General features: G+C 42.8%; 2 protein-coding genes across 3 annotated transcripts in view; one reads left to right on the top strand and one right to left on the bottom strand.

The window, feature by feature from the left end:
* The window catches only part of LOC308069118 (L-threonine ammonia-lyase-like), a 52762-nt gene extending 34159 nt beyond the window's left edge, over positions 1–18603 (bottom strand). Inside the window, exon 1 of one of the 2 annotated variants that reach the window (XM_080400893.1) lies at positions 17733–18603. In XM_080400893.1, the coding sequence (XP_080257019.1) occupies positions 17733–17785 (53 nt within the window). In that variant the 5' untranslated portion in view covers positions 17786–18603. Of the gene's footprint in view, positions 1–23; positions 3070–17732 lie in introns of those variants that run through there. The other variant, XM_080400895.1, reaches the window with a different exon arrangement.
* Positions 4283–24093, top strand: PLAC9 (placenta associated 9). Its single transcript, XM_080400944.1, has 4 exons — positions 4283–10432; positions 21268–21368; positions 22327–22447; positions 23903–24093. Exons 1-4 carry the CDS (start codon positions 10375–10377, stop codon positions 23911–23913), a joined length of 291 nt encoding a protein of 96 aa, XP_080257070.1. The 5' UTR covers positions 4283–10374; the 3' UTR covers positions 23914–24093.
* Positions 24094–24260: the final 167 nt, after the last annotated feature.

Here is a 24260-nt window from a genome sequence, read left to right as displayed (position 1 = left end):
CGAAGCTTTAGTTCGTTACTTACCGCTTAGCTGTGGGGCATGATCCAGACACGCTGGAGGGCCCGCGGTTTCACCGCGTGCACTCGGGAGGCAGAGGCAGCAGGAAAGGGATGCTGGCTTTGTGGTGGTGGTCACCCACAGGGATCCTCTAAGGCAGCACCAAGGGACACCGGTCTTTGTGACTAAAGCACAGAGGAGACCGATTACTTCGCTCAGGTCTTCTCTTGGCATACGTCCTTGCAGCAGAAAAGCAGAGATATCCAGATCGTACAGCTAGGAAAGAAGAGATCATCTAGGGAAAAGACTGTGGCAACAGATGTAAAAAACCCAAACAGCAACCTGAATCTGTTCTGTGTTGCCCTGAGAGCGCTAGCAAAGGCAGGGCCACGTTTCCAGGTGCAGAATGGCTGTGCAGGGGGGATGGGAGCAGGGGGTCCTTCTGTGGTTCCTCTCCTCTGGAACACAGCCCTGATGGAGTGCTTGGGAACTGCCCCAGTGTGCCTTTGAGGTGTCAGTGGACCCTCAGTGCCCTCTGCTTTCTGCTGACAGCATACAAAGTCTTAACATCCAAGACAGAGAACAGATGCATCATAAAATCTAACCCAAGCTGTGACCTAACCCTCCTCACAGAGTACCGTGAGAAATACTACCATCTGCTTTATATGGGAAAGTCAGAATAAATGCTCAAATACTCGTCTGGGATCTCTAGGACACTGAGCTGTGCTGGTGGAGCCTCCCCTACCATGGTGTGGCAGAGGGGTCCATGCTCCCCTACTTCATCAGTACAGATGAAGCTCCAGTTTCACCGTTTTTTCCCATCTCTCCCACCCAAAAGCCCTTTCTCCTGCCCTTCCAGGTGATGGATGTGTGGAGGTGGCACATGCTACACATGGCCACAACCTGGCAGCACACTGCTGCCAGAAGCAAAGAGACAAAAAAGCAGCCAGCTGCTGCCAGCATTTGCAGAGTGAGGTTCAGGCCAACTCCACCAGTGCCTGGAAGCACAGAGAGAAGGTGGGTGCAGTTACCACTTGGCTCGTAACGCATCTGAAGTGCAATGGTGGGCAGCAAAGGGAACTAAAAAGTAGTGAAAATCACAGTGCCTAGTTTTTGGGGTGTCTGGGAATCCAGACTGATGCACTGAAGTCTTGATGTGAATTCAGCTCCTCACAAAATGAGGCCCCCGATCTGTAATCCGCACTTGCAGACCACGCAAAAGCAGTAGAAGGATTATTGGGACCATTCAGCCAAGTAGTTGGAAACAAACTCACCAAGCTGTTTCAGGACAGAGGTACGCGAAGTGTTGAATTGCTGTCCTTCTAAAATGCTCCCAGACAAAGAGCACATAGGGAAAAAGGGATGGGACTGAATCTAGCGCTCATGTTTTACTGTGTAAAATCAATGATTAGGACTGGAAAGAAGTGGAATATCCAAGTCTCAGAATAACAGTTTCACACTCACCGGGTTGTATATGACTGCCTGCCTTCCTCCCCCAGTCCCTGGCAAAAAAGCTATTAAAAGATAGCATAATGTGGAAAGTAACAGCTGCTTCTTTTTCTAGTAAACCTAAACAAGGTTATACTGCTTTTTGCCCAAACTGAAAAATAAAATAGGACCATTTTGCCATGAAAATGGAAAAAACAGTGCTTCATTCTCTTGTAACCAGAGAGAGTTCAGTTTGGACAGCACAGGGAAAAATAGCTATTACCATTGTAAATAAAGACTTCATTGAATTACAGGACTTGAAAGATGGTTCTGAAGGGTTAGCCAAGTTTTTCCCCACACTAAATAAAACTAATAACATTTCCAACCTCAGTGAAAACAGCATGGGTGGGAAGCGACAGTCTATCCAAAGCAGAGAATTCTTTGCAGAATTTGATCAGTCGCAGAAGGGAAGAGGGTGGGGACACTCTGCAGCTAGGCCAAGAAAAACAATAGAACTTGTTCAGAGAGTAGCAACACAGAAAACCAAAATGATAATTTAGGATTATGCAATGTATCGATGCAAATGTGGTGGTAAACCACTGTAATAATCAGATGGATAAATAAATCTAGACAATTCAAAAAGAATTACCAACTTGAAAAAAAAAAAGAAAAAGAAAAAGGAATAGACACCAAAAAGCTTCACATTTCCTTCTAGTTTAACATACTAATTTAACTGACATTTCAGTTTCTGTATAAACCAATATTTACAGAGCAGACCAGAGTTCCCCAGTGTTTCTATTTGTCAGATAGAAGCTGACCCATGGTAGTGCAACATCACGTTCCCATTTGTTATCTTTAGGGAGCTGAGAAAAGACTGGTAAGGTAGATTGAAATCAGTGGTAACAGATCTAGCTTCCTCAAGCTGTATTTTGTAGTGGCTGAGAGAAAGGACAGCATCAATTCAAAGAATGTATTTGCTGGTGCAAAAGGCTAGAGGGAAGTCTGGGTACGCTTTGTGTAAAGTTACTATGTGGGACAGGCTGCATCTGCTTATCAGGTAAGCATTTTGCAGAAAGGATGAACTATTTCTCAAGACAAAGAGCAAAAACATTACATTGGAGGTCCAAAAATTATTTCCCCAAAAGAGTATTTATATCCATAAAAGCTCGAATTCTAAGATGCCAAACCAGTACATTTCAACAGCTGAGCGAAAATAGGGAACTCCAGCACAAAGTTTGTGCTTTGCTGTTACAAAAAAAAAGCACACTCTCTACTACTGCGACTAAATAACCGATTAGAACCAGCAAAACAGTTTGCATTGCAATTTGGGTTATTTAGCTCTCTGATATCCCGCTTAACTCAATTTCAACTTGTAGGAGAACATTTTTCATGCAGAGGCAGTAAATTAGCATTGCAGATGCATGGTAGTATCCAATAATCTATTTGAATCCATCTCACAAAATGATACTAATTAGCAAAGACTGTATCTAGTTATCTTTGGGTAACATGAGATACCTTATGTCATCACTGACTCCAGGCTTTTTGTCCTTCTGGGTCTAAAGCACCGGTCACGCGGTGATGTTCACATCAGAGGAAAAGCGCACTAGCTGAAGCCCATGCAGTGAATCCCTGAAAATCCGTATTTGTGCAGAGCACAGCACCTGTGATCGGCAGCGTCACCTTCTGCTATTTCAGACGGCATTAGAACATCACAGCAGCACCGTATAATTTCAAAGTACTACTATAACCATTAACTTTATTTTCACTAACAAAGCTCACCAAGCATTCAAATGGTAAGTGAATGTGAGCTGAAACACAATTAGCACTTTCCCCCCCCCCCCCAGACTTACTCTCAAAGGAATTCTGATTTGCCGCAGTCTGTAGATACTACTACGTGATGCTTTCAGAGGCTTAAAAAACCTTTGGAGTGTCTGTATGTCACTGCTTAGATCCAACAGCAGTGATGAACCGGTGACAATTTCTGAACGAACTCTAACGCCTCGCCGGGGTGCCATACACCAGCCCCTCTGGGCACCGGCACCTACGTGAACTCCTCTGCTTCTCCGCCAGCCTAAGCACAGTCAAGGTCAGGTACGTAACGGTTTGGTGTCTGTTACTCTGACCTAGACTCCCCTCGATCTAAATCCTCTTCCCTCCACTCCCGCTGCGCTTATTTAAAGCGCTGAACTGCCGGTGGCAGCTCCGACCGTGCTGGAGGTGAGGTCACCACTCTTGCAGGTGCCACTGCGAGCAGGGCAAAACGAAGGAGCCGCCTGAGCCGAGGACAGGGTGGGTGGGAGACAGAGCAGCTCCTGGGGGAACCTGGTGGCCGTGCAGCCGGGAAAAGATCACCTGGTGAGGCAGTTCCCTGGCTGCCTGGTGACGCTGGCCCGTGATAGCCAGCCTGCTCCCTGCGCTCCTTCCCCTGCCCTTCTGCCGGGCCACCCCTGGCCACCTCGCCTCCGCTCCACCTGGTCCCACCTCTCTTTCCACCGACTCCATCAAGGCTGAGCGATCAAGTCCCTCCCAGTGGTTGTTTCCCAGTCTTGGTATCTAACACCAGCAGAACCCTTTCTGCACCCTGGACGGGTGCAATTTCTTCTCAATTCAAACCACAGTCTCTTGTTCTATCAGCTACTCCTAATTCACCTCCCGAACAAGAGTTTAAAGAAAAGAGATTACTCTGGAATTATTTACAGCATCCTGACGATTTACATGACTTCTCTCTCCTCACTTCTGGTGCTTCTTATTCCTTGAACACACGCAATGAGCCCTCTGCTCCCCTTCCACGTTTGTCATCCTCTAGTCTTCTATTTCTTCTTTTCTCAATGTTAATTAGAAGAGACCTTCGGCAGTCACCACTGTGAAACAGAAAATTACCCATCATTATTGTGTAGATAGCAAAGAGTAGTATCCAAGAAGGAAAAGACAGAAAGCACTTACAGAAATAAAAATACAAAATTACATAGATGGATATCTGAATTAAAACATATATATATTTCTGTTATTCTTACAATGAGTTCCAGTGGTGGGTCTGAATTAAAGAACAGTTGGGACAGATAATTTAAAGCATTTTACTACATCTGGACAGAGTATCGTAACAGCTATTTTAACATATTTGGAGCCAATTGGTCTCTTGAAGCAAGGTAGGGTGTCTTATAACCTGGCATTGGAAATGGGTTCCATGCTATCCTGATTTCCTGCAATTACCTTGTTTCAGGTGATAATTCTTGCTCTTATTTGTTTCATCCTTAACACTAACTAGAATATCCATGCAGATGCAGCAAACTAATAGCAGGTGTAACCACCATCAGCCTCCCCCTTAAACACATATGGAACTGATCACACTTCAAGGATCTCATTAGAAAAAAATTTCAAAATCAGGGATGGAGGACAAGAATCCAAAAGCCACATCTGTTTTCTAACAATCTGAATTCATGTCCTTCCTCCAGAGCTTGTGGTGCATGCTAATCTTGTTAGTCTACTAATTTGTTCATACTCTCACAAGGGGTTTCATGCCTTAGATCAGTTTTTAATATACATTTTTTCATGGGCACTTCTCATTCATGATTACACAATTTCCCTATGGCAACTACCACAAATTCTCCTAGTAAACAGTAACATTATGGGTGTATTTAAGTTGTCTTTTAACACAGTTTTGTAGGTGGAATTCAAAAGGTGAGAAGCCAGTACCATACAGTAACAGCTAGCTGTCTGTTGGGGAATCTTGTTGGACAGGATCCACCACGTGATTAACCACGCAGACAGCAGGATGAAAAAATTCATACACATTCTTGTTCAGTTTCTGCCTAGCAGCATGTGTCGGAAGCACGCTTGAAGAAAAATTGCAGCTAAAGATGTTTAAGGACCTGTAATAACAAAGGAACTACTACCATCCTGCTACAGTATTAGATTTCTCCCAACACAAGTATTTTAAAAGGACCCTTAACCTGGGATTTTTACTGCCTTGGCTGTAAAATAATACACGTACTGTAAATATTCAGATGAATGGCAGTGGAGTGATTAGCTTGGCTTCCCTCTCTGGCAAGGCATTCTTTCCCTTGCATCTGTCTGTGACCTTGCGGTACTTAAGAGAAGAACAAGCTGACTAGTAATCAAAAATGGGATTTATTTCCAGCTGTTTCTCTGTTTCATTAGATATCTCCACTTCACAAGTCCCTCATGTGGTATGTATCACTTGTATTCAAAGGCTTCATATACATGGCTGATACATGGCTTAATAGAGAAAAATACACAGATGTTAAGTAACACAGACCTCTGCTTTACTGCTGTTTGTCACGACTTGTGTTCAGCAAGGTGCTATTCAACAGATTAATAGCTTCTCAGATATTAGCTGTTCCTTCACAGAATGAAAAATGTTGGTCCAATTTCAAGTAATTATTTCCTTTAATTGGTGTGGTTTGCAATATGCTCAAGACACTAGCTGAGTAATTCTAATTTGGGAATAATCAAGTACTTCCTCCATGAGTATTATTTTCTAGAATATTATCTGTCAAGGACTCACAGATCTATTTCACGTTTTTATGTGACGCAAATGGGTGGATGTAAAGTTGCGATAGAAAAGGGATGTAGCCTTCTGTAACAGAAAAATATAGCACATATTATCAGATCACCATGTGCGCAATATAAGACTGGGAGTGGGGAGTCTATTCCCGAGTTACTAATTTAGCTGGGAATATAGTTAATGCAGCTTCATTAGGACAAAGTTTTCCTTTCTCTAAAACGGGCAGGCACACCATGTACCGTATTTCACAGGGGTTTCGAGGCATGGTCAGGCTTCATAAAATGCACAAAATCTGTCGCATGAAAGGCACTAACAACTGGTTAAAAATACAAAACAAACATTCACTAATATTCCATGTGACCCACCTTTTTCCTTCAGCTTTCTGATTCAGTTTCCTCGCAGATGACTGCTCAGGAAGCTGAAGCCACAGATGCAAAACAGCCTGAAGCCATCGGATGCTTACCTAATGCTGGCAAACAGAATCCAGCCTAGTGTGCTGGCACCGAGATGACACAAGAGAGAAAATTCCTGTAGTTGACTCACTGTTGCCTTTAGGCGTAGTACAAAACGTATTGTTTTGAAGAAGGCTGGATCCATGACACATAAGTTTGTTAACTTCTCCAGGGAGGATACAATTAGAGACAGAGCTGATCTTGACAGTACCTCATACCATCAACCATGTGATTTTAATTTTTTTTTTTTTAAGCAGTGTCAAAGATTATGCCTTTATGACAATAGCAGAACTCCACACTTCTTGATGTCACTTGCAAATCAAGATAACAAACGCCAGTACAAGTTAATATATAACAGACTGGAGAGGGGATCGCGCTGACGCAGAACCTGAAGGTACTCACACATTGAAGGCCGCAGCCCACAAGACCTGTAACACCAGCTGAGGCTGCCCCACGAACAACAGACACACAGAAGCTCAGTGGACGTGGTGCCAAGAGTCACTACTGTCAAACGCTTTGAATGGCAATGTCTACTTCATTCTGGTGAAGCCACCACCGCAAGAGGCCTTTCATCTGTTCACCAGATAGATGTACTGGTTGCAGAGCGAGCTTCTGCTTCCCCTAGAAGCAGTCCACAAGTGGAATACCTCCTCTGTGGAAATCAACCTCTCCAGGTAACAAAATTCTGATTCCGCATCCATCCAACCACTGTTCCAACCCAGCAGCCAGAAACTGATTAAATTGAGAGAGTGAAAACAATTGACTTCTTCTAAAAAGATCACGAACCAAGCCTCGTTTTCCAGAAAGTGTTCACAACCTCCAAGTAGCAAGATCTTCTGGTCATGAGCAGCTGGCAGATACTAAGCTTGTGACAAGAACCCGAGGAATCTCTACAGTCCCTAAAGACACAAATCTCCTCCCAGGGGCAGGTAGGCAGGACACACGAACCCCGCACTTATTTCATCATCCACCAGCGTTAAATCCAGGAGAGAGATCATTCTCTTGCATTTCCGCCTCTTCAGTATAAGGTGCTTTTCTCTCCCCACAAGGGCGGGTGTTCTGCCATATTTTTGTTCCCTGAAGTAATCTCCACTTAATTTTGTCTCTGTCTCACTGGAAGTCCCAAGGGACTGCAGTACACGCACTCCAAATTTTGCCAAGTGTATGCTCAGCTATATCCTCTGTCAGCCCGCGCTGCAGGATTCCATGCCCAAAACCAACATGATCTCCTTCAAATGGCACATATGTCCTCTGCTGGCACACATGGCCTTTGTTTATTCTGTTCCTTCTCCCTGCGCACTCAGTGGGATCACTGTGGACTTATTTATTGCTTTTGCCAAACATTTGACTAGTCCAAGAAAGAGATACAGAAAGCCTGTACAAAAAAAACCCTACTCCCAAAATAGACTTAATCCTTATGTTTGCTCTCCCTTTCACCAGACTGCCGGCTGGCGAAAATTCACATCCCTGTTCACTGGTATGCTTTTTTTGGCTGCTGGTTTCTTGGGAACATCTCAACAGCTGGGTTTTGTTCAAACCTATATTCATATGATCTCATTATATTCTCATATATGGACATTTCCAAGATAAACGTGCCGAAGAATGCTTTCTCTGATGGTAATCAAACCATCAGAGAAAACAAATAGGTTTGTATCACACTCTTTCTGCCGCTCTCAAATCCTCTGTCTTTCACTGAAAAATCTACTTTGCCATTTAATGATTTCTGTCAACACACCTTGGACTTTTTGTACTTCGTGTTGCTAATTAAAGTGTCCTCATCTGTAGCTTCATTCTGAGTATTTAGAAATAACAAAAGTCATCTTAGGTAATTAACTAAGATCACCAAAATTCTCAGGACAGGTAGTCCTACTGAAACCAGAATCCTGCTTGGCAGAAGTATTCTTTCTGGCTGCATTTCCCTGCAGTGGAAAAAACTTCTCTCTCATTACAGAACCAATCCCTGGGAGTATGATACCAGAGAAATCCCTCAGTATTTTGTTTAGTTCTCCATGGCTATCAGACCAGCACCTCACTATGGTCAAACACAACACAACACGTAAAAATAAGCAGCAAGTGCCTTGGAGAAACTCAACTGCTCCAGGAGCCTGAGAGCAATTCAGGAGGAAACATGTTGTAAAGGGGGCAAGTGACCTCAGCAGAGGTGGTCTGGAATGGAAATCACATTATTTTTTAGTGCGTTGAAGGGAAAACTTATTTAATGAATGTTTATTGCTTTGTAATAGTATGGTATAAAGGACGGCAGAGATCATGCAGAAAAGCATCCACAAACAGGCTCCCTTCGCAATACAGAGAATGCATTGGGTGATTCTGCTTAAGAAAGTACAAAGGCGAAGGGCAAGCACATTCAGAGAACAACAGCCAACTATTCATAAACACTCTTCGGCCCCTCAGCCTCCTCTCCAAAGCACAGGCAAAATGCAGATAATCTCTTGCTTCAAAAATCATAGCCTACAGCACCTCATACTCAAACACAGAATAAACCAGAGTGCACTCACTGTTACCAGTCACAGTTCCTCTCTAAAGACCTGTTTATAACAAAACTAAAATTGATGTGATTTTTCAGCAGGACTGATAAAATAAGAACCTGTATGGATTACAGTATTACTACATGGTGATTTAAGCTAAAACACCCAGAAAAACACTGCCACTCTAATTCTTATAGCCAATTTCATTTTTATTTCACAAAAATGTTAGCTTACTAGCACCAGCCCTGAGGGCTACACACCGAGGTTGTTCTGTGCCCTGTTTTGCTCAGTGCCTCAACAAAGTTACCAGCTAAACTGCAATCACAGAATCTTTATTACTGAGGCTATTTTGCCTTGTAATTGAGCTAACAACTTGGAAGTCACTAAGGATGATCGTACTTTGAACCCTACAATAGTGTCTCTACAGGCTCGCTTTCAGATATCCTAGTCAAATAACTTGATTTTCTGTCTGCTAGAGAGGTGGTAAAGGCTAAGGAAATCTATTCTAGTTTGCAGGTTTTATTTTCAATAGTCAGAACACCGTTTATCCTGGACAGCAGCCTTTAGGATTCAGTGGGGCACCTTAATGGCCTTTCACCTTTTACTTGCAAAAAGTTTGAAAAAAAGGTAACAACTTCAACAAACATGAGGATCAGTACCAGGAAGGAGATAATGTTAAGTCTTTGAACACCAGTCTAGTGGGATTAAAGACTGACAATTGCCCAAGCAGCATCCATGCATCTACAAAACAATTATTGTTTAATTAAAGATCCTGCTAAGAATCAGATATGCTGTCAGAATACCATTAGCGGCATCACTTTTGCACGTGATGTTATCAAGGCTAACATATTTCAAAAACCTGTCAAACTAAAGAGTCCAGACTTTCAGGAGCTCCTATGGTACCATCCAAGCATGAAGCACCACAGACAGTTGCCACCTCCCACAACACTGCTATACTTTGCACGACGCAAAAAAAGACATTTCTGCAGTCTTCAAAATGAACAAATAATGGAAAAAGCCCTGTAAGCTCACAAGATCTAAAGATACTGTATTTTCCAGTGTTCCTGCTTTCCCCGCCCTAGATGAAATCCTACAGGGAAACATCCAGCAACCCTTCCTCCTCCATTCTCCCTTCCTTTTCTTGCCCCACGCTGTATTTACAGGATCCAAAGCTCTTCAGCACATTCCAGTTGTAGCCTGTGTAGATAAATACAAGGGCAAAAAACCAAAAACACTTTGGGGAGCTTGGACCACTGCCAGCTTGCCTGGGTAACTGGACTTTGCATGGAGCTGGAAGGGTGTTTTTTAAAAGGAGGGAAGCAGAAGAGAACAGCTCAAGAATCTTGGCTCAGCCCGGGCATATTTCCTCCTAACTCTGGCTAAACCTCAGCACGAACGGCTGGACGGAGGAGTCGGTACGAAGCTGGGGAGCGAGGCTGCAGGGCTCTCCACCAGGACTACGGCAGAGCTTGGAGAGGCTGAAACCATGCTTTTCCTTTGGGCGCTGGCGTTTGCCTTAGTCCTGCAGGAGCGAGATCTCTCAGGTAAGTGATTCTGAGCTTGCAAAGCAGAAACTATAGCTTCACTGTAGCATGGGCAAAGCCTTTGCATGGAACGGGAGGGGGAGGTAAAGAATTGCTTACTCTGTGGGTATTATATGAAGGTGACACAGGTATGTGTCAAACGTCTGTGGGAATATTGGTTTTGACAGGAAAAACTCCATTTTTGTGCTATTAAAGTCTGTCCTGGAGGCATATGGCTTCGGTAGAGATTTTTCACTTTTCACAGGAGATACTATTACTGTATTTTCAGAAATATAGAACCACATTCAGGTGTTGCAGCCAGCGCCCTGCATTTCCATAATTACTGTTCTGGCAGCCGTATTAACATACGTACTAATCCACTCAGCAGTGAGATCGAAGTTCAAGACGGATATAAAAAGATCTTCTATTATTTAAACCTTTCTTTTTAGATTTGCTCATAACAGCACCAAGTTTTTTTTCTTTTCTGCTTTGGATTACTTATTCCTGAGATTTTGAGGCACATAACACCTTCCCCAAATGCCTTGGGGACTACTAACACAGAACATCTGATAAGCTTGCATCTGAATTTTACTGTCATTAACAACAGATTAGTGCTGGAATAACCTGTAATCATGTTGTAGCTGACAGTGGACTGAAAGCTATTCGGTTTGGCTGGTTTAAGGGGTTTATAGTCCCTGTGTAACCACAAACCTGGCTTCCCAGCCTGTTTGTATTACGTGTTTTCTGCTAGCTGAGGCCCAGCTTTATTTTCCCTCTGCTCTTACTTCTTGACAACACATAATGTTTGTATTTCATGGCAGAGTAGTAAGTTTCCATTACAATCAAAACATTTCCTGAAAAACTGTTAGTCCCTTCTGCCCCCAAGACCTAGTCATTCTTCTTTGCCCTGACTCCCTCCTACCCCACTGGCTTTGTCACGTTTATCAGTGATGAACTGAAATACCAATACCCCAGCAAGGGTACCCTAACTTGCTTTTTACTCCACAAGTACTCACTATCCTCTTGCCAGTTTTGTGAGCTTCACAAAAAAAAAAAAAAAAAAAAAAAGTGAAATTAAAGAAGAACAAAGAAAGACTGGAAGAATGCTTTTGTTTATTCCCCCAAAAGTACGGTTTTAAGCTGAAATCATTAGCAAACTCAGATAAAATTCAGCTAAATAGAATAGTACTTGAATAATAACTGCCGTGGAGGCTAGTACCCAGCATCATGCCATGCTACTCACTCAGCGAATCATTTTTGCTGTCCCAATGGTGTACTTTATGTCAGATGGAAAATGTTGCGTGTGTCATGGCCATGGGAGTACCCTGACTGGTTGACAGGCTTAAGAAAGTCATCCCCACTTTCCCTTTGCTACCTTCGAGTCAGGGAATCTAATATTTGATTTCCTTACAGATCCTCCCTTCCCAATCCCCATGGCTTCATCTTAAAAATGGTTTGGCGGCTGGCCAATGTAGAATTCATGTTTTAATCCAGCCATTATTATGAACAACCTCCTGTTCACGGAGCTCAGCCTTTGAACAGCCCAGGAGAAGAGGCTGGCATGGGAGCCCTTCTGGACCCAATGACGTGCTCCTGCCTCGTGGCCACAGTTCTTCGTTCTTAGCTGTCCTTGCTGGGTTAGGTTGTGGGGTGCTGCTCAAGTGTAGCTTACAATGTAGCCTGGGGCACTAGCGCATTCAATACATGCCTCATTTAAATGTGTTTCCATTCTTACAAAAACCTCCAGGCAAATTGTTCCGAGGGGTGCAGCACCCCAACAGCAAAGCCTTTGCTCCACATTTATGCATGGCAGAGAGGTGACTTGGAGTCCTCAGGTACACAAGTACCTGGCAAGCAGGCTGGCCCCACTGATAGGCTCCATTTAGCTGAGCAAACCAAACACTGAGCACGCTACTAGGGAAAGAGCAACAGGAGAGCTCCGTGGAAGCACTGCTGCTCAATACTCCAGGCTGGCACGATTTCTTTTTAAACAGCTGAACTTTCCTTCACTTTTTAACTACAAGTTAAAGTAAAACAAGTGTAAGCTAACATATTATGACTTATCAGAAAAATTTGGATCCTCTGACATCCACATGCTATATCAAAGCTGAGAAGATCTATAAGCTAGACACTGCCTAGAAACTGGAGAGAAAAAAAATATCCCTTCAAAACAGCCTCCTTTTGCCCCAAACTGACCACTGGCACTCTCACAGAACAGTGTTTTGCCTCCAGGAGATTAAACCATTGCATTGTAGAATTAAATCCACAATAAAAATTTATGAGAGATGTCCTATCTATGTTGGACTCATATTGGACTTTTATTTCTCTACTATGAACTGGTAGTGGTTTAACTTATACCCCCTGTTACGGAGATTTTCTGTCCTTATAGACACCTACCGGCATTGTTGTCTCCAGTGCAAGGATTACAGGCTTTGCAAACACTCCTCTCTGAGCTCCAACAAGGAAGGAGAAAGGAAGTTTGTCACAAAGTGTACCCCAATGTAGGTTGTTTCTTAAGGCCATGAGGCACCTGAAGGAGGGGTTCTGTACGGAAGTGAGCCTTTTCACAGATTTTTATTAACTTCCATGGCCTTTGTATCCTCCATGTGTAAAGCAAAGGTTAATACCAAACTCAAAAAAGTCCGGGGTTTAGAAATACAGGACTCCTGCTGTTCGTCTGCAGGATGCAGCTGTATTTATAAACGTGGCTGATCTGCTCTGGTCGAAGCAGTTGTGAGTCTTGGCCATGAGTGCCAGGATGTAGCATGTATGTTTATGTGTGTGTGTGTATATACATATCACTATTCTACTTCCTGAGCTGTTGCAGCACATGTGAACTCTCTGTCAGAGGAAAATGTATCTTCAAGCAAGTTCTTAGACTCGTTTAAGTATTGGAAAAAAACCTACAAGGATATTATTTCATTGTACTATCATCTTTCTTTCCACTACCATAACTTACTCATATGCAAACTACACAACCACAGAGCTGACTAATAAGTCACACTCACCTCACACACTCCCCATGACCCTATATAGCTCTTATTACTAAACACAGACCAAAAGCCACGTCCTCATAAAATTGAAAACCTCTTTATACCCTGTTACTAGTGGTCATCCTCAAATTGACGGTGGAATCAAATACTTGTGTTATCTCACCTCCTCCATTCCCAAACCAGCCTTAAGCACGCTCACTCTACACAACTTACATTCTTAACATATGCTACAACACGGCTCCTCTTCTTCCTTAAACAGCTCATCCCTTTCTCTACACACAAGTCTGTCCCACGCAGCTACTAGCTATAACCCTCCTAACGCTCTGACTTAGTTTCCGAAACAAATTCACACAGAAATAAATACATACTAAAGTGAAACTTTTGTTTGCAGCCCAAAGCATCAGGGCATCCCACTGTAAGTTACAGCATTAATTAAAGCAAACTACCTGCAAATTATGCAGCTTATATCTCTCATCACTCCAACTCCCTGTAGTCATTTTCCATGACAGCAGCAAGTACAAGAGAATATTCCCTGGCTGCCTGATCAGAAGACCAGCATGCTGGAAATATATTCCAAGCTAACAGCTCCCTCACAGGAACATTTCATTGTTATCCTCCTTCCTTTGAATGAAAATATACAAAACTTAAGTGCTTCTTACGATCACAAATGTGGTAACATAGCAGCAAATGTTTTTTCAAGTAGTAATTTTGCATCTCGTAGATAGCCATGGCAGGGGCTGTGGATTTTGCTGTGCCTGGGAAAAAAAAATAAAGCAAAAAATGCCCTATGGCAGCATGAACTACCCCTAGTCTTGTACACTCCCTCTCGACCTCCGCTGCTGGGTAAGCATGAGCTGAAGCTCCCTTGTGAAGTGAGAATGACAGGGATCACGACAGCAAAATCCTCCTCCAAACCAAGTAGTTTTACACAGAAATAGGTGGCAGCCATCTCCTAGTCAGGAAAATTTCTATCAAGTCCCATTTCTGATTTTGCATATTTCACAAGCACAAGTGAGTCACAGTAGGACCAGAACACATCACAACATGACATCTCACATATAGGTTGATGGGACAGGCAAGTTAGAGGAGTGAGAACTGGTAGGATGATACCCTGACCCACCTGTACTAACGCAATACATCCTGCAACACATGAGATTTCCTATTTGGTTCTTCTCTTTCAAGGAAAAAAACCCAAAAAGAATTAAAATAAGTTCAGTCTTAACTGATCTAGGATCTGAAATAATATCCATAGAGCATATTCCACATCTTGATAAACAGAGTATGAATCAGGTCTGCAAGTTTGGAACTTTGACTTTCTGATATTTAGCTTCTAAAGTGAATATTAAAAATAATTAATTTCATGGAAGAAACTTATTTCAGATACTTGCATTATTACCAGAGGCTCATGAATCTTAGATACCAAGGAATCCCTTAGATTTTGTTCCATGTGTGAAATCTTTCCAAGACGGCATTCTGGTAGCAGTTGAAGGTACAGTGAATGCACAGACTACAGATTAATCCCTAATCAGGCATTAAAAACTTTCAATGTACCTTCCTGAAATGATTAAAAAAAAAAAAAAAAACCAACCCAAGCCAAACCAGTCCTCCTCTGTCCCACAAAATTCTAGAAGAGCCTTTTACTGTCAGTTCTCTGTCTAATATGCAAACCCTGCTTTCCATCTCCTACTTTGAATATTCCACATTTGCCCTGGATGGACATTGCAATGTCATTCTGCCATAAAAGCTAGAGCCCAATAAAGGTGCGGGTACATATATGTATTTATATGTGTGTGTGTGTATCTGCACACATACATAAGCAAACTCCTGCAGTTGCCTCCTGTGTAAAGCATAGTAATCTGTGACAGTATATAAGAAGCTAAGAAATTTTAGATATTTATTATAATTCCTGCAGTCTTTACTGCAATCACTAAAGGTAAGAATTCCCTTATCTTTAAGCAACAGAAGCTCCAAACTCTAGAAAGAGGTTCAGAGGTACCTGGATCGCAGTTAAGCATTAGTGTTTTATGGATAACAGCTCTATGCCCAGTTAAAGCTCTGCCCCTGAGCATGTAAGAATTTGAAGACAATCTGCACATTAAAAAGCATTCCCAGTACAACCCTTTCTATCCAAATAAATTACCTTTGGTGTCCTAACAATAAAATTTGATACAGATTACATTATATAGAACCCAGCTTAAAAGGAATTTGGCCACACTGGTGGTAATAAACCCCATACTGGTACAGAAAGTTAATCCTGTACTTCCATATTTAAGGACGCCAATGTAATTAAGGGTTGACATAACTGGAAACTACATGTGATACCTTTAAGAAGAGCCCCCCCAAATTAAATATGACTAACAGCCTTGACTTAACTCAGGTCTGAAAGCACTAATACTATTAGTATCAGTACAGGTCAAAGCAATTGAACCTCTCCTGTATTCAGCTGCAAGTTAACTGTGCCAACCATCTTTGTAAGCTGTGTAATTTCTTGAGCTAACACTTCAAAATTATATACACATGTTCAAGTGGAGTCCAACACTTATATTTAGACAAGGCATAATTTAAGCAAAGATCAGCAAATCCCTTCAGAGGTCTGTTGCATTCTTCCCAAACTGGTTATTGGATTCATTATTTGAACCTGATACTCAAGTTCATGACCTTTTTCCTACTGGAACGTAAATCCATTACTACTCCCTTCATTTTCTCATTAGAAGCTATCTGGCCACTTTATGCAACACGCTCCAGGAATAAAACGATACTGCTAAACCTAAGACAGTGCAAACAAGATCACACAGCACAGTATGTTTTCCTGAAGGGTTATACATGTTCTCCTTTATCCTCCCTGGTCTACCCACGATTTCACACTTCCTTATTTGCCATCTGGTTCCTGTTTCAATCTCACTTGCCTTTCATTTGGCTTGTGGCCTGCTTTGTCCTACCCCTCCCTACTAAACATAACACTCTCGGTTAACTTGCAAAACCACACTGATCATAGGATGATGCAAAAGGAATTTTATAGACTTTAAGACCAATTGAGAACATTATGGTCACTCAGCTTGATCTTCCCCAATAACACAGACCAAGGGACCCAACCCAGTAATTTCTACACCAAGCCTGTAACTTCAGTTTGACCAGCAAGGCACCTTTAGGAAAGATACTTACAAAGACCTACCAGATCCGTGTGACGGCGTACTTCGGTTGTCAGCCTTATTAACAGCAGCAAATGACAGTGAAGAGACAGTTGCTCAGGTTTATTCTGATGCTTAATATCAGCAACTATTTGGATGATCAAAATGAACCATTTACCAGCATCTGGATAGACAGAATCCTGGTGGTCATAGAAGGGGACTTCTTCGGGGAGTCTGTAGAAGCAACATTTTGGGGGGCTGGGGGAACATATCAAATGTACAGGAGGTAGAGGAGCTTAACTGAGAGGTATTCTAAAACTAGGGCCTTTGCTCTTAACCTGTTTGCTAAAGTTGTTTTAATTCTGACTTCGTCGCTCATTCCGTCCCCTGCTATAAGATCAAGTTTTTTACAGTCAGGCTGACCATGATACATAGAACTTTACTCTTCATCATGCTACTTCTTTCCAACATTAAGCATATTGATCTATTGAACACACACCTTTATTAGCAACCAACTCGGCTTCTCCATTTTCCTGCTCCATCTGCTGGTCTCTGACTCTCACAGAACAGGGCCGTCAGAACCACCCAGCTTTACCGGCACCATCAACATAGCGCAGAGGACTTAAATCGGAGGAAAAAAAAAGGCACGGGCCATTTTATGTTGAACAAAAGAGTTCTGATTCTTGATGGACAATTACCACCTGTATATCAAACAGAACGGACATCAAAAATTGAACTAAGCATCTCACAGGAAGCATCTGGTGGGAACTTGCATATGGGAGATTAACTGAAAGGTAATGTTCTCTCTGCCGTTTTGAAATGTTAGAATAAATATCTGCCTCAAGTAATCCGTTAAGTTTCAAATCAGATATTTAAGACATTGAAATATGCCTCCTCCTGACAGCTTAAGCAAGAGTGAAGTTGCAAGTACCCCCTCATTTTAAATACGTAATTTATACAGCATACAAAGAGTTTACTTGTAAGGGCTGTTAGCTTTAAAATTTACTATCAATTTCCTGCATTTATGCATGTGCTTTGACACATGAGCAAGTAAAAATTCTAATTTAAATTTTTAAAGTGTTTCTTCAGCAAGAAGAGAGCAAGTACGTGGAAGTATCCTAAAAGGCCATTAGCCTTTTGCTTACGTGGCTTGCAGCCTTCCGTTCTTCACTCCCTTTACAAGGCGACTGCCATCATTACGTGAGGTTGCGATGCTGCTGGAGAAGGTCGGTGCCAAAGGCACACCACGTCATTTTCTTTCACCAACTGCAACACCGAGAAGGGCAGCAACTCATAAGCAACATGTGATTCTCTGAGCACACGGAAGTTATTGCTTCAGCTGGACTGTCTGACCATAGTGACCCAGATACGTGCCATTTACACGGGACCGGACGTGACTTGTGAATGGCCCATCCCAGAGATAAAGGCTGTGGGTTAAGAGCTAGAGCCAGACAACAAAATTACAATAAGGCTTTTTAATAGCCAAAGCCTTAAGCCAAGGCTCGGAAAACAGATGCAAACTACGCTGACCAAAGTACTGGCTGTCTGGGCAGCAGCAGCAGCAACCACCCACCTGAAGTACCCCATTCCGAGGTGGTGGCGAAGGGGCAAGCGCAAGGGAGCGTCTGTCTCAGCGTCAAGGTCACTAACCAGGCACAGACACGAAAGGTCCTGGCTGAGAGGGTTTCTGCTGGGTCAGCCCTCAGACAGCTCCGTACTGTGAGGTCTGGGAACTAGACACACTTTGGTTTCTACTAACTCTTATCACTCACTAACAACGGCTGTCAGGTGCTTCCAAGACACTTAGGCTTCGACTCTTAGTCAAATTTTTTTAGGCACTGCACTAGTCCTGTGGTTCTGAGTAACACCTTACAGCCTCATCAAATTAGGACACGTCCTCCTCATTCAGTAAGCCCGCTACAGTTTACAACGCAATGATGTGCTCCAAGTGCTGGAAAGTTCTCTGTCTCCGTGTCAGAAGAAAGGAACCAACCAGCCCAAGGAGCCAAGCACTGCTAAGTCCTGCATTTCACAGCAACCCCTTTACCCAGCTCTCTAGACATGCATGTGCACACAAAACTCTGCAGAGTTTTGCTAACCTCACAGTGAGATGCAACGGCCCTATGTAGGCTGTACATATCTACGATGGCACACCGAAATCAAGTGACACTCATCCATCACATCGAACCTCCCCATCTACGTACACCTGCCTAGACTAGCAGTCAGCACAATGCTGAGGTTTGCGCTAAACAGAATCCTCCTTCAGACGGAAGGGCTAAGCTAAAAGAATGATTAAAGCGGCATTTTGGGTAAGACCTTATATCATTTTCTGCTTCAAAAAGCCACTTTGCGGATTTAAGGTCCCGTATCAGGAGAAAGGTGAAAGGAGCCCCTGCACGGTGCCAGCAGGCGTACCCACCCTGCCATTAGGCAGTTTGGAAAGGCCAGAGAGCCTCTGGGTCAGAGTCCCATTCAGACAGGACAGACAGCTACTTCTGCGTCTCCTGCACACGAGCTCTAGGATGTCTTTAATGGGCCACCATGCTATAAGATGCATGATCAGAGAAGGAGAAATGGCCAATGCTAACCCTCTCACACTTCCATTTCTAGGGAATGGACAGAACTAAACAAGCCTGGCATGTAACTTCTGTGGCCAAAAGCTCCTTTAAAAACTGCACACAACCGGTGCTGGTCTTCACCCAAACCTTCCATCCAACCTTGGGATCCAGTCACCGACAGCTAGGTCAATACGGTGAAAAATAACTTCCTGGGGGAATCTCAAATTCTTCCATTTGCTCTTAGTCCACCTAATGATTTCTGCTGCCTCTTTTCACAGTTCATTTGTACTTAGATCCGGGAATGTTCCCAGCAGTCAACAACAGATCCACAGTTACTTCATCACCATGCCTTCTGCTTGCCCTTGGCGCTCTCTCCAACATGATGGGGGGCAGTTCAGCACACAGCTGAACTGGGCCACCAGGCTTGATCCTGAGAGCCGAGATGGGAATATTGGAAAGGAGGAAATTTTATTAATCTTTGACACTAAAATGGAGGTTACCTTGCTATTATTCTACTATTAGGAAAGCCAAGGTTTGTAGACAGAAGACTGGTCGCTGCTTTGTAACCTCTATTTCTAACAGAGAATTTCAGTATCTCAGTACTGCTCCAGCCATGATGGAAAAAAACATGTAAATACACAAACATTTTGAGAAGCAGCAGGGTTCACTTGACCACTAAGTTACAAGGTAACAACGCTCCCAAAACACCACTAGCAGCAGGAAAGGGGGGTGGGGGGGGGTGGGGAAAGGGCAACTGCAAAGCAGCCAGTGTTTAAGTACCTGCCGTATCTCGGCAGTTCTGTGAACAGGGACATTCTTCGGGCGTCTGTCCGGACAGCGCCACCTCCTGGTGAACGCACCGCAACCACCCAAATCCAAACCTCGCTGCAAATGAGCCACCACCAATTCTCTCTTACGTCTCTAAATAACACCTGGGACATCAGATGACATTCTAAAGCTCTCCTCTCTGCCCTCCGCCCTCCAGCTTCAAGGATACCATTCCAACTCAGAGTACCGCTCTCATCCCACCAAACTGTAATGGCTACAACCCTTACTGACATGCGTTTGCCGTCATCTGGTACCTACACCCCAGAAATCTTGGCGTGAACTTGCGACGAAGCACTGCAGCAGTTCCAAATCGCTGCTCTTGCACAACAGTACTGAAGGCAGAACTAGTTGCTTAGGTTTCTTACTGTTCATTATAACAGAAGCTCACGGTTTCCTCTTCGTTACAACCAAACGACAACAGAATGAGTTACTGCTGCTTTCTCATTATCAATAGTTTCTTCAGGCCTCAGACAAGAACAAGACCTAACTTTACATGGAGCAAGATATGTTATCATTTTAGTGGGGTTCACAATACTCCATTACAGTTCTATGCACACATACCAAAATCTAAATGTTACTGAATGCTGCACCGAAAATGAAATTGGTGCCATTGAAGCACAGACACCAGCACGTGCTGACCTTTCACAGACTGCATCCAGCAGAATGCAACGTTCAGAGAGCAAGAAAGCTCATGAGTACCAAGAGGTAACTACAGATAACTGACAGAGATAAGTGACTTTGTATACAGCAGCATATATGAGTGACTCGGTCAGCAAACAGCATCAGCTGTCCACACTTTTATTGTTTCCCTTCCCATTGCAGTATCAGGCTGTTACGGACAAGTTGGTGGCGCAGTGGAATCACCAGCTTTTGTATCTGTTCAGGGCATAAGTGGACAAACCCAGCTACTCTTCAAAGCTTTGCTGTACCAGCTGCTTCTGAAGAAAATCTGAAGAAAGAAGAGGAACTGATGTGTAAGGCAGACCTTCCTAATGTTTAGGTTTTACACTTGTAAAGGCAGCTACAGTCTATAACCTTACCCTACACAGGTAGGAAAAAACCAGATTGTGTAAGCACACACACACAAACAAAACAAAAAACAAAACAACCCGGCCAGAGAAAACACCTTCTTCCAACCAACCATCACAACGTGCACAGGCAAGGAGACATTCATAGCACTGGGGTACAGCTGTAGCTGTTGGGAGAGAGGTTCAGTTTCTACCTGGGGGTCCTACATGTGATTTCATAAACAGCGATGTCTAGCATGCGAAATGCCACTTCAGAAGTCAGAAAGGTAAGGACTGCCATCAAAAAGCTCCTGTCAACTAACTGTGGCTGTCTTTTTCCAGCTGCTGCAGACCCTATCAGTGTGTTACCTGGAAGTCTGGGAAGAGGAAGCTGGTGTAACGAACATGATACAATCCACAAACGTTTAGATATTATTGAAGAGGTAAGAGCTATTGCGCCGGCTCCTGGACCTTACCAGACCTCTGCCCATCCTGACCAAAGAAAGGAAAGAAGAATGATGTTTATAGGCACTGTCTCTTCTTGATTTTGTTCTGTTCAAAGTTTGGCTATTTTTTTCAGATGTCATGCTTTAACTATTATTACATTCTACATTATTACAAAACTATTACATTATTACAAAAACATATAATCTTCACGAATTCCAAACATCTGATTAACCAATTACTATCACATATCAGCCTTTTCTAAAGTTTAGAACTGTGCCTTTAATATAACAATCTCAGAACTGATACCGGTACAGTTTCACATCTGCTCATGTGAATTCTGCAGGTGAGTCCAAGCCTGACAGAGGAGTTTCTGCTCACTCCTGCAGACACTCGAGAGCTAAATGAACCATATGACTGAGATTCTAGGAAACCTGCAAAGTTTGAATTTTTTAAGTTTTTTTCCCTGGTGGCTTAAGTACTCACAAGATACATATCCAGCGCTAACTATTTCCAGCTGGGTAGCTGCCAAACTACACACTGTTGGTTCTCAAATGGCAACATTACCTCTCCCCTGCTCTAGTCCCAGCCCTCTTACTTTCCACCCGTCAGCTCCTCTCATCTTCCGTGCAGATTCTTTTTTTGGGTATGATGGCGGCTCAGAAATGAGAGGGTTAAAAAAAAGTTAATGTGCAGTACCCTCCAAGAAGTCAAATTACAGGTGACTCTTTCATAAACGGGTTCTGTGGCTCCTGTGAAACGTTTTAATACTTCACGCCACTAGAGGTCAGCATAACAGAAGAAATATTTAAATCTGCAATGCGCCGTATCAATTCTATTACCTGTTAGCATTACGGGACATTAGATTTGCACTTCTGCTAACACCTTTGGTACAATTCCTTCCACTTGACCCTTTGACTACCACCTTTCTCCATTTTTCTCCCCTATTTTCATTAGAAGGTAATAAAAACAGTGGAGCATCTAGAATCGGAAGTCAAATCGCTCCTCAACATCATCAGTGAGACGACATCAAATATCTCCATTGCTCCAGGAACCCCACTTATAGACATTTTTGATGGTAAGTATCAAGTAGGATATAGCCTAAGCTGAAAGCGGTGATGCATACGTTATTACCAAATGTGTCACCTTTTCTCCCCCTAAGATATGAAGTAATTAATTCAATTCAGCGCAGCTAAGGTCTCAGCTGAAATACTAGGTCCAGTTTCGAACACCAGGTTTCAACAAACACTAAAGAGAGAGGGAGAAAGAAAAGGGGAAAAAAACCTCCAAATATCAAATAAAGAAACACCCAGCCAAGGAGCTAGATACATGAGCTACACAGAAAGGTGGTTAAATTGAGGATGTTTAGTCTAAAGAATATTGAAGTAGCCCACCAGGACAAGTAAGGCTGCCACAAAGATGAAAGCTGTGTTCTCTTCCCCACTGCAAAAGTGAATAAAACACGAAACAATGCAGCAAGAAAGACTCAAGTAAAGCACAATGTAAAGCTTTCTTACAAGGACAGTAAACCACTGAAATGATACAACTGTCATTTCCCCAGCACTGGAAAACTAAACAAGCATCACAGCTTAGAACAGTAGGATGGACTGAGCAACCTCAAGGTCTCTTTCAGTTTTAAGATCCTGTGATTCTTTATAGTTTCATGTGTCACACATGAAACAAAGCAGGGCAACAACATACAAAAAAGTTAATGGAAGTATTACCACTTTTATACGTTAAATCAAATTTTGACATGCAAGCCCCTCACACAAAACATGCTCCTGGATAAACACTTGTGGAATAAATTAAACCACAACAGAAACCAGTTGGATCACGCCACCTATTCTACACAGCTTCTTACAGTGCTCTGTCCTCTTCATTCTCTGCCCAAGCATCAATAGTGCATTTAACAAGGTGAGAGATATTCCCGGTGGAAAATAAACCTCTTGTGGAAAGGTATGGGCACCCACAGACATGTTTATGAAGTCAGACTTGTCAGCGTTTGGGGTTTTGTTTGTTCATTAAAGGTAATGGGCACATACTAGAGAGCATTTAGGTGATAGAAAGTGGGCTCCAAGTAGACAGCAGTAGAGTTTATGTTGCTTTTTAGTTCTTGCAGGTGGCTGTATGGATCTGGTCACCATGACTGACACCAACTCTGTTATTCATTAAAACTTCCAGTTTTCTATAAGGGACAATTAATAACGAACAATTGAGTTACTTCCCTGCAATGATAATTTCTTTTAAAAATGAAAAGTATTCCAGTGAAGTGTTACAATGAATTTAAAATGGAAGTCCTAAGTCAATCTCGGTGTATTTGCAGCACATCTATAGTAAGTACCACTCTGAGCTTGCAACTACTGCCAAATGGCTCAAGAACTGCAGACAGGACCTTTCTTCTGTGATTCGGTGAATCAAAGTGACAACTCCCCAGTTTAAAGTAGCAGGGTTCATATTTTAAACTGTGTTTATTCACAAAGATTGATTCTGATTTTATAACCAAAAAAAATTATCTCAACTCTTCTCCATACAGATACCAGCTGAGCACCGTGAAGACAGAAGACAGCTGAATGTAGCCGTACAGTTTTCGTGAATAGTTGCACTTTTGTTCATTTAATAAGCTTCTGTTTCCAGAATTTGAGCAGGGATGAACAATCTTCAGCTGTAGTTTGCCTTACGTGTTCCTGTGCTTTATAATAAACAGGTACTTGCTTTTAGACACTATTTCAAAGCTTTGTATTTTAAATCTTTCAGCAGCCCTACTTTCTCAAAACCACGTTTCAAATACAGCCCCCTCAGTAAGAAAACAAGATTAGGTGGGGTCCAGGACCAAAGCACAGCTAACAAACTTCCCTTAATTCAAAAGCTTGCTCCTTCCCTGGTGACGAAGC

This window comes from Falco punctatus, assembly GCF_963210335.1.
Source record: "Falco punctatus genome assembly, chromosome: 9".
NCBI classification, from domain to species: Eukaryota; Metazoa; Chordata; class Aves; order Falconiformes; family Falconidae; genus Falco; species Falco punctatus.
Note: the sequence above shows the minus strand (reverse complement) of the source record. Positions and strands in the feature narration are given on the sequence as shown.

Bases quoted from the DNA above. Each gene is read 5' to 3' on its own strand.
- PLAC9 (XM_080400944.1), top strand. From the start codon at position 10,375: ATGCTTTTCCTTTGGGCGCTGGCGTTTGCCTTAGTCCTGCAGGAGCGA. The intron at 10,433-21,267 runs GTAAGTGATTCT...GTCTTTTTCCAG, and splicing joins GCAGGAGCGAGATCTCTCAG to CTGCTGCAGACCCTATCAGT. The intron at 21,369-22,326 runs GTAAGAGCTATT...TATTTTCATTAG, and splicing joins GTTTAGATATTATTGAAGAG to AAGGTAATAAAAACAGTGGA.